This window comes from Nicrophorus vespilloides, unplaced genomic scaffold, assembly GCF_001412225.1.
Source record: "Nicrophorus vespilloides isolate i.1.1-1 unplaced genomic scaffold, Nicve_v1.0, whole genome shotgun sequence".
Classification (NCBI taxonomy): domain Eukaryota; kingdom Metazoa; phylum Arthropoda; class Insecta; order Coleoptera; family Silphidae; genus Nicrophorus; species Nicrophorus vespilloides.
In genome coordinates, this window is record NW_017098610.1 from 7,435 (window position 1) to 23,125 (window position 15,691).

General features: G+C 32.8%; 2 protein-coding genes across 2 annotated transcripts; one reads left to right on the forward strand and one right to left on the reverse strand.

The window, feature by feature from the left end:
• Positions 1-1,130: 1,130 nt before the first annotated feature.
• On the forward strand, positions 1,131-6,780 carry LOC108562905 (retinoid-inducible serine carboxypeptidase-like). Its single transcript, XM_017921410.1, has 9 exons — positions 1,131-1,367; positions 1,657-1,797; positions 1,849-2,171; positions 2,232-2,342; positions 2,405-2,594; positions 2,650-2,802; positions 2,868-2,945; positions 6,043-6,197; positions 6,333-6,780. Exons 1-9 carry the CDS (start codon positions 1,247-1,249, stop codon positions 6,450-6,452), a joined length of 1,392 nt encoding a protein of 463 aa, XP_017776899.1. The 5' UTR covers positions 1,131-1,246; the 3' UTR covers positions 6,453-6,780.
• An 896-nt stretch (positions 6,781-7,676) lies between these two features.
• On the reverse strand, positions 7,677-15,295 carry LOC108562906 (pickpocket protein 28-like). The gene is made up of 10 exons (XM_017921411.1): positions 15,140-15,295; positions 13,561-13,746; positions 13,366-13,498; positions 12,768-13,058; positions 12,161-12,259; positions 11,861-12,053; positions 11,737-11,790; positions 9,629-9,737; positions 8,493-8,636; positions 7,677-7,943 (listed from the first exon to the last, which is right to left on the reverse strand). Exons 1-10 carry the CDS (start codon positions 15,235-15,237, stop codon positions 7,847-7,849), a joined length of 1,404 nt encoding a protein of 467 aa, XP_017776900.1. The 5' UTR covers positions 15,238-15,295; the 3' UTR covers positions 7,677-7,846.
• Between the last annotated feature and the right edge of the window lie 396 nt (positions 15,296-15,691).

The window sequence follows — 15,691 nt, forward strand, 5'->3', positions numbered from 1 at the left end:
ATTTCAGACAAATAATTAGTCTTATTATATTCTTTCTGAAATGTTTATTCATAACTTTATAAAAACGTTAACAATTATACAAGTTTATTAAATTTCAGAAAAATATAATCTTAACATATTCCTTCTAAATTTATACGGAAAAATTTTACAAAAAAAAAAACAGAAATTTTTTATGAAAATTAATCTTTCTTCACATTTTTTTCTTTAGAATTAACGCCGCTATATGAGGGTGTTCGGTATAATTTTCGAACTGGTTTGAAATCACTTTAATCAGTAGAAGAGTTAATCAACATATCAGATCTATGTCCTGAAGATAATGATTCTTCACAAGTAAAATTAATCTCAACTTCGCATGTTGATTTTTTCCCTTTGACAATATAATCAGTTATTAAACTTTGCGATGGTTTTGCTATTTTTTTGTAAAATTTGTTGATATCCAGAAATGCAATTCTGAAGCTCGCGTTGAAACTTGAATGCTCATTCAGAATAATCATCTTTTTTGATGAAATGGTTTGCCAATTTGTGTCAAAATTGCCTAAAATAGTTATTTAAAAAAAAATTCTTCTTGAAATAAAAACCGAATAACTTCAAAACCGCGTAAAAAGAATACGAATAAAAAGAGGACCGAGTGTATATAAGTAGCCTTTCCCATATAAACTGGATATGTCTAAATAATTGCATTTGTTTACCATTTCGTTTTAATTCCTTATTCTATTCCACAGTATAATGAAGAAAAGCCATAGGAGATTCAAAATATATTAAATTGAACTTTGTCTACGTTATTTTTTTCTCTTAGCATTTTAGCAGTTCTTGGAATTTGTTTAACTATATATAATTGTATTTCAGCCACAAAATGCCACAGCAAATAAATTAAATTAAAATTTGTCTATGATAAAATGCAGAATAAATTGGTACTTTTATTTATTGGATTTTCTTGGGTTATAACAAATGTTGCTTGTATTCAGATAAAAAATATATAAAAAAAAGTCTATAAAGTTCGTATTTTTCAATTTGTAATAGGTAAGAAAAAAATATAGGTTTTGTTTGTGATAGGTGGTATTGAGTTATTTTGCGGCGATCGCCGAGTGACGAAAAGGGAGGTCTGTGCAATTAAGTCGGAGAACAAGCAGGCTTGTTGTTCAATTGTCCAATTTAGTGACCCACATGACGGTCAGAGGTTGGCTTGACGCAACCAGGGCCACCATAGGAGACCGCATCGCAGTCAGAAGTCGCGAATAACAACCGAATGGTGCGTGGTGAGCCGTTTCTGGCGCGGATGGCGCCGTCCAGGAACAAGCGGTTCCTGCTATTCCTCATCATCTCTTTCGCCTGGACCACGTGGAATACAGATAAATTTGCCGCCGAAGGTAAGAGAAAGAATAACATAGCTCCACAATAGAAACTTTCGTCCTACAAAACAATAAAACAGGGATTTGCTAAAAAGGAAACGGTGCCGTGGAAAATTTGAGTACAGAGTCAAGATCAATATTAAACTAAATCACATTGTACTCGTGGACACAATAGAATACTTTAATATCCATTCAGCTCGCATGCACGGGCTTAATAAGTTGCGCATTCTACATAAGCTAATTGCGTCACATGTTTTAATTAAATTAATCAGTTTGGTGGAAAGGCTTTAATTGTTTTCTGGGATAGGTAGGAAAGGCGTAGGTCCAGGTAATCAGGATTGGGGCTACGTAACAGTTAGACCTAATGCCCACATGTTCTGGTGGCTTCATTACACCACAGCCGATGTGTCGCATTTCACGGATCGCCCATTGATCCTTTGGCTTCAAGGTAAAAATATATTCTGCTCTAATCCGAAGATGTCATGTACGCGTTTTTCAGGTGGACCGGGAATGCCTTCGAGTGGGTACGGAAATTTCTTGGAGATTGGTCCTGTAGATTTAGAGTTGAACGAACGAGAGCACAGCTGGGTGAAAGACTTCAACATACTGTTCATTGATAATCCGGTAGGAGTCGGGTTCAGCTACATCTCTAACAACGCCACTCCGATGGTCACGAACAACGTGGAGATCGGCAAGGATCTGGTGGAACTGCTTCGCGTCCTCTTGGACCGATTCGACGACTTCAAAACAATTCCCATGTACATCTTCGGAGAGTCGTATGGTGGCAAGATGACCGTCGAGTTCGCGCTGCAGATACACAAAGTGATTTTACCGTTTCCTTACCCTAATCATCGTGTTTATCTGAATAACTTTATATTGCAGGAGATAGGGCAGGGCAAGCTAAGAGCGAATTTGCAGGGCATCGGTCTCGGAGACTCCTATATATCACCGATCGATTACATCATGAACTACGCGCCTTACGCTTTAAACCTAGTAAATAATATCTCGGTTAAACTTACGAAATTGATTGTAATGCATCTCTTTGTCTTCTCGAGGGTATGGTCGATCGGCACGGATTCAAGGTTATAGATGACCTGGCCAAGCAGATCAGGGTGCTGATAAGTCGAGGCGATTACGTGGAGGCTTCCAAGGTGGAATCAAAAATTACGGATGCCGTCATCGAGTACACCGAAGGCATAGACATCTACAATATCCTGTTCCATTCCAATCGCACCTCTCTACCCAGTATATTGCGAACTATACAGCATAGAGTTTATTCGTTAATCTTTGTTTGCCGCAGGATTCCTCAGCTACCAGGACAACTGCAACGAGTTCATGAACGGACACATCAGGGAAGCGCTGAACATTTCCAAGGAAGTCGAGTGGTCCTTCATCAATGACGACATCTACAGCTCACTCTACGGAGACCTTATTAAGCCAGTCACGAAAACCGGTAAGTCCTGCATTATTTTTTTCCCTTAACAACACGTAATAACTCTTTCTGTTTTTTTTTTGCAGTCGAAGAGATACTCAACAACACCGACATTAAAGTGATCGTCTACAATGGAATGTTCGATTTCATCGTCAACACTCCCGGTAAGCTAATATTTACTTTACATCAAATCCAATCACTAAATCTTTCAAACATTATAAATTTATATACTTACTTTAGTACATAAAGTAATTACACAATAATGAAGAAAATAAATTTAGAAATATGTTGCCAGTACATATACACATTTTACATGAAAATTGAAAGTCATAATTGTTAGTGAATTTTTTCTAGTTATAATATTTGATTAAGTATTTTAAGAGAATAAAAATATGACAAAAATAACTACAAAAATATTCTAAATATAATTTGATTAATAGATTTTATGCTTTTTCTAATTACATTAATTAATTGAAGAAATCAAATGAAATGTTTATATTTTCTGGATTAATTATAAACTGAAGTGATAATTAATTATATTATGATAATATAAATCAACTTATTTACACAATTCCAATAGTAAAATGTAATATATGTATTTAATAATAAACCAAATTGAAAAACAAGTTCATCAACATTAATCCATTGAAATATCACAATAACAAAAATATTTTTGTTTTTCTTAAATTTGTTAATCCGCTTAAAATAACAATTTTTACATAAATTTTTAGATATTCTTGGAACAAAAATATTTCTTTTATATTGAAGACAATTGAAATATTGCAGAATATTCAATCAAGTTTACATAATTTTCATAGAAAGATGTATAATGCACCTTACATTTGTCATTTATAATAAAATACAACACACTTTTTTTTTGCTGGTACAAAAAAAAATACACATTCCAATTATGATTTTTCTCTTGCGAAAGTGAATGCTTTGACATCAAAGTGAAATGCCAGACACGTCTTGTCCAAAACATCTTCTACATTAGACCCGGAGCAGAGCACGTCTCATTCTTGCGCCGGAGATTTCTCATATCCATTGAAATCTCTACCAGACGTATTGCGTAATAATGAAAATATGCACTACACCGTTGAAATAGTTGTCACATTTGCATTACTCCGTTTATATTGTATTATAAAACATAGGAAATATGCTGCATTTAGTTTGAGTTTGAATTATTTTAATAATTAGTCGCATTTCCATTATTTTATTATATTAAATATCTCGTGTTTCTCATGCAAAATAATGTAAAGTATTCACTGAATTTTAGAGCAGAATTTGTATGTTTTTCACGTAGATTCATTACTGACTCAACAACTTAAACTCAGTCTATATATTTTATTCCTCCACATAAGGAACCCTTTTTTTTTTCTCATAAAAATTATAAAGGAAAAACCAACAATAATAAACTATGGTCCACATGTATTTTTTCTTTCTCGAAGCTTTTGCAACCTCCATTATTCTTATTTTATTTTCGACCCACATTTATTACCCCTGTCTGTATAAGGTGAATAAAATAATGATAGTGTATTACGTTTTCTAGTGGTAGCGCTTATAAATTTTCAACACCTCGATTTTCTTCTCAAGCCACTCGCATCCCTTCCATATTTTATAATAAATTGTATCCTGTATTTTTTATGAGCCTCACCCATGCCAAAAAAAATTACTCATATTATACTAAATATAACATCATTTCCCGCACCTCGCATTTATTATTCATTTAAAAAGGCATGAAAGAACATTCAATTTATTACTAGAGTTATAAATTATTTTTGAAGGTCTAGGTGAAAGGTTATATTTTAATTCGAATTTTCTAAAATATATACAGTGGAACCTCGATTAACGACTTTAATCCGTTCCAAAATTTCCGGATTTTTACTCGTATAATGAAATACTCGTATAGTGAAACGGGTCTATATCGCAAGCCGACAACCGAAAGACTGTGTACCGAAATCCCGACTATATCAAAATCTCGACAACCATAATCCCGACTATATTATAAACCCGACTATATCAAAATCCCGACTATGTCGAAAATTTTTACAATAACTTTTTTAAATTATTTCGGAGCGTAGTCACTTTGTGCTACACTTTTATTATAAATAACAATAAATTATTATTAATTTATTTGATTTTGTTGAATTATTCATAATAAACCTTAACATTATGAAATAATGCCGGTTGTCGGGATTTTTATATAGCTGGGATTATGGTTGTCGGGATTACGAACATAGGAATTTCGATACAGTCGGGATTTCAACGGTTGTCGGGCTTGCCACCGTAGTAAAACACATTCAAAAATAATGTAGAAAGCGCGCAATCCGGGACTTCTTTTCTCATAGTCACTCCAGACATTTTTCTTACAATTCATATTTTGCTCGTTAAGCGAGGTTCCACTGTATATTATTATATAATTCAGTTGAAGTCAACTTTCACTGAAAGAACTCATTTTTGACTATAGTAATAAGTCTGAAACACAAATTTCATAGATTTATAATTAAAAATAACATGTTTTCAACTTATTGAATTCATTTTAAAGTATTTATTAACTTCACTTCACGAATTCTTACTTTTCGATAAATTAATTCGTAATTACTTTGTTTTACATTGTTTCTGTGTGTTAACTTATATATTTCCGATGACAATTAAAATCCCAACAATCATAATTCCGACAGTATCAAAATCCCGACAACCATAATCCCGACAGTAACAAAATTGCAATGGTGTTTTTTATGTTTTTATGTAGACTTATTCATAATAAACCTTAACAATAAGAAATACTATCTGGATTATGATTGTGGGGATTTTGATACTGTCGGGATTTCAATATAGACCTATATATTTCATATCTACTAATATTTTAACGGAATTTCTATGATTTATAATTATTATCTCAGTCTGAAAGAATCATACTTTCACTAAGTACTAATAACATATATCAAATATTGAATTAATTTTATTAATATTTGTTTGTTTTATAAAGCAAATTGATAGATTTATTTAAAACTAAGCTTGAAAGAAACATACCAATCTATTACTAACTACTAATACCTTGTATAAAGACTTGAATAATTGAATTAATATCATAACTAAAGTTTCAAAATATTTTTTTCTCAATTAAACAGCAAGTTGGTTGTTTGTAATTAATATCGTATTTATTTAAAGTTTAAATACTTTTGAATTGAATTTGTATGTTACATAATTGCACATTGCATTTATGAGCAAATGTAATTACGTAGTTTATTGTTTATGCAGGGACGGCGAATTGGTTGGATAATTTGAATTGGGAGGGTAAGGAGCGTTGGAGGAAAACGCTGCAGGAGTCATTCGAGATTGGGACGGTCCACGAAGGATACATGAAGCGGGTGGACAATTTGGTATTCTACACGGTTCTCAGGGCAGGACACAGTGTGAGTAGTAGTAGTGGCAGTATGTGTGCGGATGATGATGATGGGCTTGGGATGAGAGAAAGGGTGGATTCTTCCACCCTTTGAAACATTCATGCATTTTATCTGTTCTCTTTCTGTCGTTGTGGTAACATATAGGTCCCCATCGACAACGTGGTTGCAATGGAGGAGATCCTGAGCAGGGAATTATTAACATCCTCGCCCGCTTTCGAGTCCAAACTATCAAGGATACACTTCGCAGATCCTTGGCGAATCTAAATTAATTTTCTATTATTTAATTTTATCGTCTTGTTGCGCTCTCTTATTTCTGTCGGCTCCTCGCATTCCCTTAGCAATTTGCAATAATTACATCCACCAAATGCGAGAAGATCACGAGCCAAGAATGAACTATACGTGGAACTAAATTATATGATCAAGGGTGTGCAACACGTTTCCATCCTTTAACGTTATTTCAAATATATAGATCGAATATAGTTTAACCTTTCTTTGTAAATAGTATATATATATATATAAAAAAGGATGGAAATTAGATGGACACTAGTAATATTAGGTAAAAACGGGCACATAAGATATTTTTATATATAGTTATTTAAATTAATAATTAATGTATTTAGTTATATAATTATATAAAGCTTTAATAAACTTTGTTATTATACTATAAAAAAAAAACTATATTTTTTCAATGAAATCGTATAAATAATTGTTCGTTTAATTATTTCACGTTAATCATATTTACTTCATTCAAAATATTAGTTTAATAAATAACATAATTTATTCAACGTTACATTGACATATATATTCAATAATTCACTCGAGTTTTCAAATAAAATTGGAATATTGATTACCAGTAATTAAATCTCGATTGTAGAACGTAATTAATTTCTAAAGGTTTTCTTATACCGAAAAGTTTTTTTTTGCTCGGTAACAGAGGAATACGTAATTAGAATATTCATTATTTCTATATTAATTTATTAAGACAATATAGCAGGAAATTTAAACTGTAAAGTTGTCAACACTGTGAACTACGCTCCTCCGTAGAATGATGACACCAGACTAGAACGTGAAGGAGATTTTTATATATTTGTGTGAACCGTGAAAGAAGACAGTTAAAAACTCCGTTAGGAAAGATATTTGTGTGCTCTAGAGGAGTCAAGGCCAACCGACGGAGAAGAAGTCTGCTGCTCTGAGGAGAGCAGAAAGTTTTGAGTTCTTCCTATCAAAAAAAAGAAGTGAAGCCCAGGGACTCACGCTCACGGGCGTAGATTTTATTAATTTGTGTTACAAAACATTCGTATTTACTAATATCTAAATGACAAAAAGTTATAATGTGACTAATATTTGTTAATCGCTAAATAGACTAGGTCATCAAGCGTCAACCTTTTGGGGCGGAATTTTTTTCACTCCTGTGTATGTTCTTATGAAGAGAGTCGCATAGTTCTTAGTAGCCCACGGTCACCAAATATCTCAGGTTGGCCATGATTGTAGAATTCGCTCCTAAAGCATGACATACTATTTATTTTTGTTATTATATAAAAGCCTTTAAATATAGGTCGATAGTTTGTGGTTATATCATGAAATACAAAATTTAATACTTACTAATATGTAATGTAATCGTTGCAACATATAAAAGTAATTTATAGGTGACATTTGTTCTAATATTTTCTAATTAGCAACAAGTAAATCATTTCCACGATGCTGAGAAGAGAAGCACCAATGAAGAGTCCCGCTGTGCCGCCAATTGATACTAAAAAAATAAAGATGTTTTAATATTAGTAAGGAAATATTTAAGATTCTTGAGAATACATTGCCCATTCTAAAGCTTAACAAAAGTCTAAATTTTTTAAACTATAAGCAAAAGGAAGAATGTTATTCCTAGCAAAATGCATAAATATGTAAGCAATTTCCATTATCGATTTACTGCAACGTATTGAAAAATCGTATTTTTTTTTTAAATCCTGAAACTGTATAAATAATTTCACTTCTTTATTACAATATATAGTTTGAATATTTTTATTTTAACTACAAACAATATTTTAATGGAATTGGAACATGATGAATATATATATTATACAAAAAGGTGTTGTATGCGAAGAGCAAATTCTTGAAGCATGCAGAAAAAAGAAAAAGAAAATATGTAAGGAACGCGAGTAGCGTTGGTTGGAATTGCGACAGAAGGCTGAACCTGCGATTGCATAAATTCCGTAGACCTGCATCCCAGTTCAGAAAGCATTTTGCATTGACGCAATATGCAAAACCAAACAAAGCACTTTGTCGGTGCGCGGAGGTAGAGAAGGATGCGATGGAGTAAAGATGCAGGTTAGCAATTCGCGCTGCGCCAACTCACCTACCAAATCCATTGTGGTTCTCACCACGTTCCTCTTGAATCTGAACGTCGGCAGTGATTGCAGCCTGATTGATATCTCGCTCGCAGCACTTTTCAATCTAAGGGGCATTTATACTTAAGGCACAAACATATATGCATATTAAAATAAATAAAATAACAGAAGTAATAAAACAATAAGGATTTCTAGTTTTTGCTCTATCAATTCGCTTCAATTTTTTCAGTAATAATGCTCGAATGTATCAGATGATAAATCCTACAGATTTGAATTTAATTGAAATAGAATTATACGTTATAGCACGGATAATTTATGATCACGGTAAATACAAACATCGCTTTTAATTGCATTAAAAACTTAATATCTTTGTATTATTATATGCAAAAATATATATTTAATCATTTTAAAAGGTAATTTGTATTTTTTTTCTTTAATTAACGAAGATTTTTCTGCATTTCCAAATATGAACTACAAAAAAATCTATATAATAAAATTCGGAATAAATAAAACAACAGAATTTGTATTTTCGGTATGATTAAATCGTTTGTGGATTTATTCAGCAATAAAGCTGTATGGGATTCGGAATTGTAACGGAAATTGGCTGAAATGCATTATTTTTTACGTATTTGCTGATTGCAAAGTGGGCGTGCATTGATCTCGGATTCTATCTAAACAAAATGAAATAAAACCAAAAAAAAAAGACACGTCTATGCGGTAGAGTGAAACAAACAAACTGGGAAGAAAAAGAAAGGAGAGCTAGTTGGGAAGATGCAATCTGGTTGAATCCGAAGGAAAGTTTGCCCTAGCGCCGTGCCCTGTGTACATTGATAAGCAATAAAATAATTCCGGAGGCAAACAAACGGGAGAATCAGAAGCCTCTAATTTCGGGATCAATAAGCGTCGGGCGGTGAGTGAAAACGGGGATACGAACAAATAGATATATTTCGTTGCCCTATTCTCGAAAAATGAGGGTATAGTGGATGCGCCGGGACTCAAGAGTTGGGGGGTGTAAAAGTACGGAACGGGTGGAGGAAGGAGCTTACGGTTCGGCGATGTACAACTAAGAACTGCTGACACATCGAATAAATAAATTACCCTTTGCGCTCGGAGACGATTTTATATTCCGGTTCAACACAGGAGGGCACACATTCGCACACCAATCCGGGCTTATCGAATCCCTTGGCGTGCAGCCTGTTCACCGTCTCTGCATAACAAAATAACAGTTTTTTTTATTTTGTTCCAAAAAAAAAATTGTTTCGCTAAAACAACGTTTGTAATAATGGAACGATATTAAATTTGAGAAATGAGGCGGTTAGGTACCCGTGTAATACGTCAGGCATTTGCCGCACTACTTTCTTCATATTTGCTTATTGCCGTGTCTCTTCCTGCCTGCAAACAAAATTATATTGCCGCCTGCTTTGACTGACGGCGAATCTTTCCCCCGTTTATGTCCTCGAATTTTCCTGCTCGCATTAATTTGACTTTGTCCAATTTGCGAACTCTGTCTTTCAACTTTCCCGACATAATCTACTTACATATCTTCTGCATGGTTTAAAGTATATCATACCCCCCATTTTCTATTTTATAATATAAACTAATATTAAAAATAAATTGACGCAATTTTAGTGTATTTATCAATTTTATAGCAACGTATATATTTATAATAACATTATTATATTGTTATTATGCTAACGTACAATTATACACAAAAAAATATTTCTTGATTACTTCTTAAATCGTTAATTTTTATATCAAAGAATTATAATAAGAAATGAATAAAAAAATATGTTTAAATAAGATAAAACTATTAAATTAATACCAAAAGACTTTATTTCAGTAACTCCTATATCTTTAAATAAAACTATGAGGCATTCAAATTTCTCTAAAGCTTTGAAGAATTTTAAATTTTACCGATTATCAATATTCTATGTGTATTTGCAAACTTTAATGAAATAAGTTAAGAAATATTAACAAAAACAATAATATCATTGTTTAGATACAATATTTTTATATTGTGAATTTAAATCCAGCAGATTAACATTATTATATGAGTACTTGCAAAGAAAAGCAGCATTTAATATATATAAAATTGTTACCAAAATATTAGCAACAACAAACGCTGAATAAGTAAATTTTAATAAATTTGCGAAATACTTTTTTCTACATATAAAGGATGTGCAAAAAAAAACCATCATTATAAAATATGTGCCAATAAATAATTGATGATGATAAATATTGGTAAGGGAGTGTTATGTATAACCGTTATTGTTTATATTATGTTAGCCCTTATTATTTTATACATGTGTATGTAAATAAGTCATTATGACTTAGTACAATTACTACTTAGGAAGATCCCATAACTAATCATTGTGTAACGACTATTGTTAATCACCATGTTGTGCACAAATTCGAAAGGGCCAATCGATAATGACTACTAATATTTACATCTGTGATTAGGCACTTAATGATTAGGTACTATCTTCCCTTACCAAATATTGTACTCCCACTATGCTAATTCACTACTATATAACAGAAAAATTATGTAATACAAGGAGAGGTCTAAAGAGTCAGAGTTAAAGTCCTAGTCCAAGCTAGTCGCTAGTCCAAGTTAGTTTTAGTCTTAGAGGAGAGTCCTCCCTAGTCCTAGTTAGGCTCATAAAAACTAGTAACAAACCAAGGAACTTGAATCTAAACATAGAAGTTATTAATAATCGTATAGTAAATATTTATTATTATAAAAACTCCAACTTTAGCATTCCTTAAAAACTTCACTAGGACTCTACAACGATATAACTACGAGATATTCCACAGTGTCCAGAGATATTTGAATCCCGGGATACGACAGGAGTTAATTATTTAATATATTTTCAGTAACTCCAGTTATTTACCTTTACCTATTTAGAATTAGTATATAGAAATTTTGAAAGGAAACCAATATTTAGAATTTATTATTTTCTGTAGTTATTAGTTGATTTGTTTATATAAAAAGGTATGTTTTGTGGTAACAAAACTGCATGAAATAAACCAATTTAATTTATAAAAATGTATTGATTAAATGCACGATCGTCGGTTTTATGCTTTAGTTTTTTTTTTAAATATAAATCTATAACTTCTTTTCTGATGGAAGTTTCACAGGGCGCGAAAAGGAACATTTCTCATTAAACACGTACACAGAGTTTGTAATTGTGTAAAAAGTAGCTTACCGAAGTAATCCGTAAGACACTGTAGTCCTTTCATATCGCAAAAGGTGTCCTTTCCTTCGAAGAAGACGTCAATTACATTAATGAGACCAGTCAGAAGAGAAGTAGAGGGATATCTCATCCTTACCCAGCACCGGCATCAAATGGTGTGTGCAATTACAGAGCCTCGCGTGAGCGTCCGCATGGCATTGGACGATACAAGTTGAATAGGAATAGTAACTATGCACTTTAAGCTCTGCGGACTTCTCTCCAGGGAAGAGACATTGTCGCTTCTCCACTGGGACATTCTTAACGTTCTCGTCGTTCGCAATCTCAATTATCTACATTCAATAAGTCAACAATACATAAAGAAATTGCAGCAATTTCAACAATCTTTAAGAATTTTCATTGATAATTACATCTCTCGTCGAGGAAATGTTCGACTTACGTTTATGATGATGGAGTGGCTCTCTCCTAGCATAACATCCTTCCTTTGATCGGGATCGGAATTGATGAACGGAACGTCCTCGGGCGCGTGTATATACAGCTGTTCCAGAAAACGAAAAGCATTTGATGAAAAAAATCCATTGGGATAACACGGAAACGTCCCGATAGCCGATCACAATTAAATATTATTATTAGTCCGGATTGTTTGCTTTCGCAGCGACTGGCTTTACCTTGCTGACCGCAATTCCGTTTGTTGGCCCCTATTAGCTGTTCAAATATGTTTGCCAGTTCGACTGTTTCATTTATCCTACATGAATTTACGTTAGGCCAAAGTGCATAGAAATTCAATCAGTTAATGTATATTATTTAATTAAATTGGATAATTTCTCCACAAAAGAATATAATTAACGATTTGAGTTCTAAGTATTTATAAAATATTGTATTTCTTCAGTGCAATAGATATTTGCCTAGTTCTTTGTTGATTAATTTATTCTATTCATTTTTACACAATTTACTGCCATTTAATTAATGCAATTGAATTAGATTAATTACATTAATTATTAAATATTTATATAAATTACAATGTTTATAGGAATCACTGAATATACCCGAATATCGTCAGATGTTTCTATATATAATTCGCCTGGGCCAGTCTTCCTATTGGATATCAACTCCACATTAGATCCTTCGATGGAGCTGGAAGCGTTCCAATAATAGAAAATCAAGGTACAAAATGCAAGGTACTGGACGATAATCTTAATGACCCACCTGGTATGCAGCGAGTTTATGGAGAAGCAACGACCGTATTCCGTCTCCAGAGGCAGGAATTTATCGCAACAATTAAAACTTATATCGTTCCATCTACAGTGCTTCATAAGTTGGGAACACTTCTTTCGAAACTAGATGGAAAGAGGCGGAAAGAAAGAAAGAAACAAAATTACACACGGGCGTCGAAATGGGATCCGCGACGCCTTTTGTAATGATAATCCTTTCCGTCTACGGCTACAGAAAGAGAATTATATATCTATATATATATATAGAGAGAAAGAGAGAGAGAAGGCAAGTGTTCAAAAGGGAGAATAGGAAGAAAGATAGAGACAGCTTTAATTCAGCTAGCGTATAAATCGTTTTTTAATTAACCCGGCCGGAGAATTCCCGGAGTCCCTAAGCTACATCCCAGGGATCCGAGGAAAAGAATAGTTTTACCCGATTAACCATTTCGCGATAATTGAGCTTCTCGCATTCGGAGCAGGGAGTGCTGCAGGAGTAGCAGCTACCGGTGAAGAAGATTATGTCGGAGAGAAACTGCTGCACCGGAGAATACGACTCGTTTGGTTCCCTATTCAAAACAGAGAATTATGCCGATTAGCCTTTTACTCGAAAATTTGGGTACGACCTTACGCCGTCCAGAAGGTCTCCGAACTCGTGATTTCACAGACCGAAATCGCCGGGAACGTCGTATTCCAATCCAGGTAGGTTGTCTCCGTCACGAAGCTTATCGCGTTGTGCTGAAACGATTCGTAGGAACCTCGAAAAATCCTCAGCATCGCCATTCCAAACATTATAAAAATCGCCAACCAAAACATTCTGTAAAATGTATTATATGCACATGTTACTATTATCTGTTATATAAACATAATTCGTTGAATCAAAATACATCTACTACAACATTTTATTAGTAAACATTTTTTAATACAGTCGAATCCGCTTAATCGGGACACATAGGGACGTCTCTATTAAATAATTGATTATCCAAAGTTAAATTTCCATTTGTTATTTGCTCGGTTTTGTTTCCGTTCCTTACGATTTATCCCTAATAATCGGTTGTCCCATTTACCGATGTCCCAATTAAGCGGAATGTATAGTAGTTCCTTGAATTCATAAACAGGTATTCAGTTAAAAGAAATTCTCAAATTGACATCTAAAACATTTTTGCGACTCATGTTGCAATTATCTTTTTCACAAAACACAAATCTGTATAGTTTGTAACACAATTCGTATTAAAATGTTCAATATATGCTCATTATGGTATGACAATTGTACAACCTTCCTTCATTAATTAAGCAATTATTCAATTAAAAAATCATTTACGTTACAGACTATAAAAATTACTTTTGAAGATAAACCTTATAAAAATCAAACGAATTGTGTAATTATTTTTATTTCTAAATATTATTTAACATATCAATAATAAATAATTATTTAAGTCGATTCTAAATAAGTAAATTTGATCCTATTTGTGTACATCCGAATAGCAGGAAAAGGTGTATTGGAGTTTTATTTTTATGGAGCTCGATAAGATCTTAATTTTATTGGGATAAAAAAAAAGTTTGCGCTTTGCGTGAAAGCTCGACTGAAAGCCCAGCACATTAGGCCCTTTTGTGACCCTCCGTTGAATATTTCACTGGCTATATCGACTATATTAGTATCGATTGTTAGTATGCAGAACTTTATTCGACGCACAAATTAGCTACGAGTGAAAATTTATAGTTTTTTTTTGTGCTTTTCATTTTATCATTTATAAAATTTCTATTTATGAGTTAATAATTCACTAAAAATCTATTTCTATTCTAATTTAACAGAAACTTTTGGTTAAAGTGAAACGCGGAACTTCTTACATCTACGTATATATATTTACAATAATTATTTTGTTCAGAATAAGAATAATTTGCGTTTATGGATAGAATTTATTTTATAAAAACGTTAATACAAATTATGTATACAATATAAAATCTAAATGTAAATTCTACGATAAGTTTTGTGTAATTTTAAAGTAAAATGTTGCTAAAAGTTGCGAAAAGCACAATGTACTTTCCCCCCCACTGCAGGCTGTAACCGAGCCGGAGACATTTTCAAGTTTCGATAAACTTCGTGCTTTAAGCGAGATAAGCATTATCTTGTTACCACCCCCTCAAATTACAAAGTTTCAACGTCGGGAAAGTACCACTAGCTTTTCCCAAATTCTAAAATTAGAACCTACCTAAATAGCGGATGCTTGCTCTCATCGGCAACATATTTGAGACCATGTAAATTGGTGTTCTTCAAATAGAACCGAAGATTACGGCACACCGACGACATCCCGAAGGAAACTGATCACAAATGGACGATCCTGTAAATCGATCAGGTATCAAATCCAAAGATCCATTAAGATAGCAGTCCTAATGGATCCGACGATGCGAGTGAAATAATGAGACAAGTTAATAATAAAACTTTATTGAAAAAGCGTCAATTTGGACAAAAAAAAAAGAATATATATAATATATAAATGCGGGGATCAGAGAGATAGAGAGAAATAAAACATAAGAATCATCATAATTGGAGAAGAAAACGAAATAAAAACAGAAACAACACTAAATGACAACATATACATATAATACACCTACATGGCTAAATTCCTTCACTAAATAAAATCGAAATATTCATTGTATATATATATATTTATAATTTGATATCATTTTCTCGTCATACCTTCATTTTATTTTAATTTAATTTGCAGATACAATAAAACCGCAAAACTCTTTATTCTCTCTTT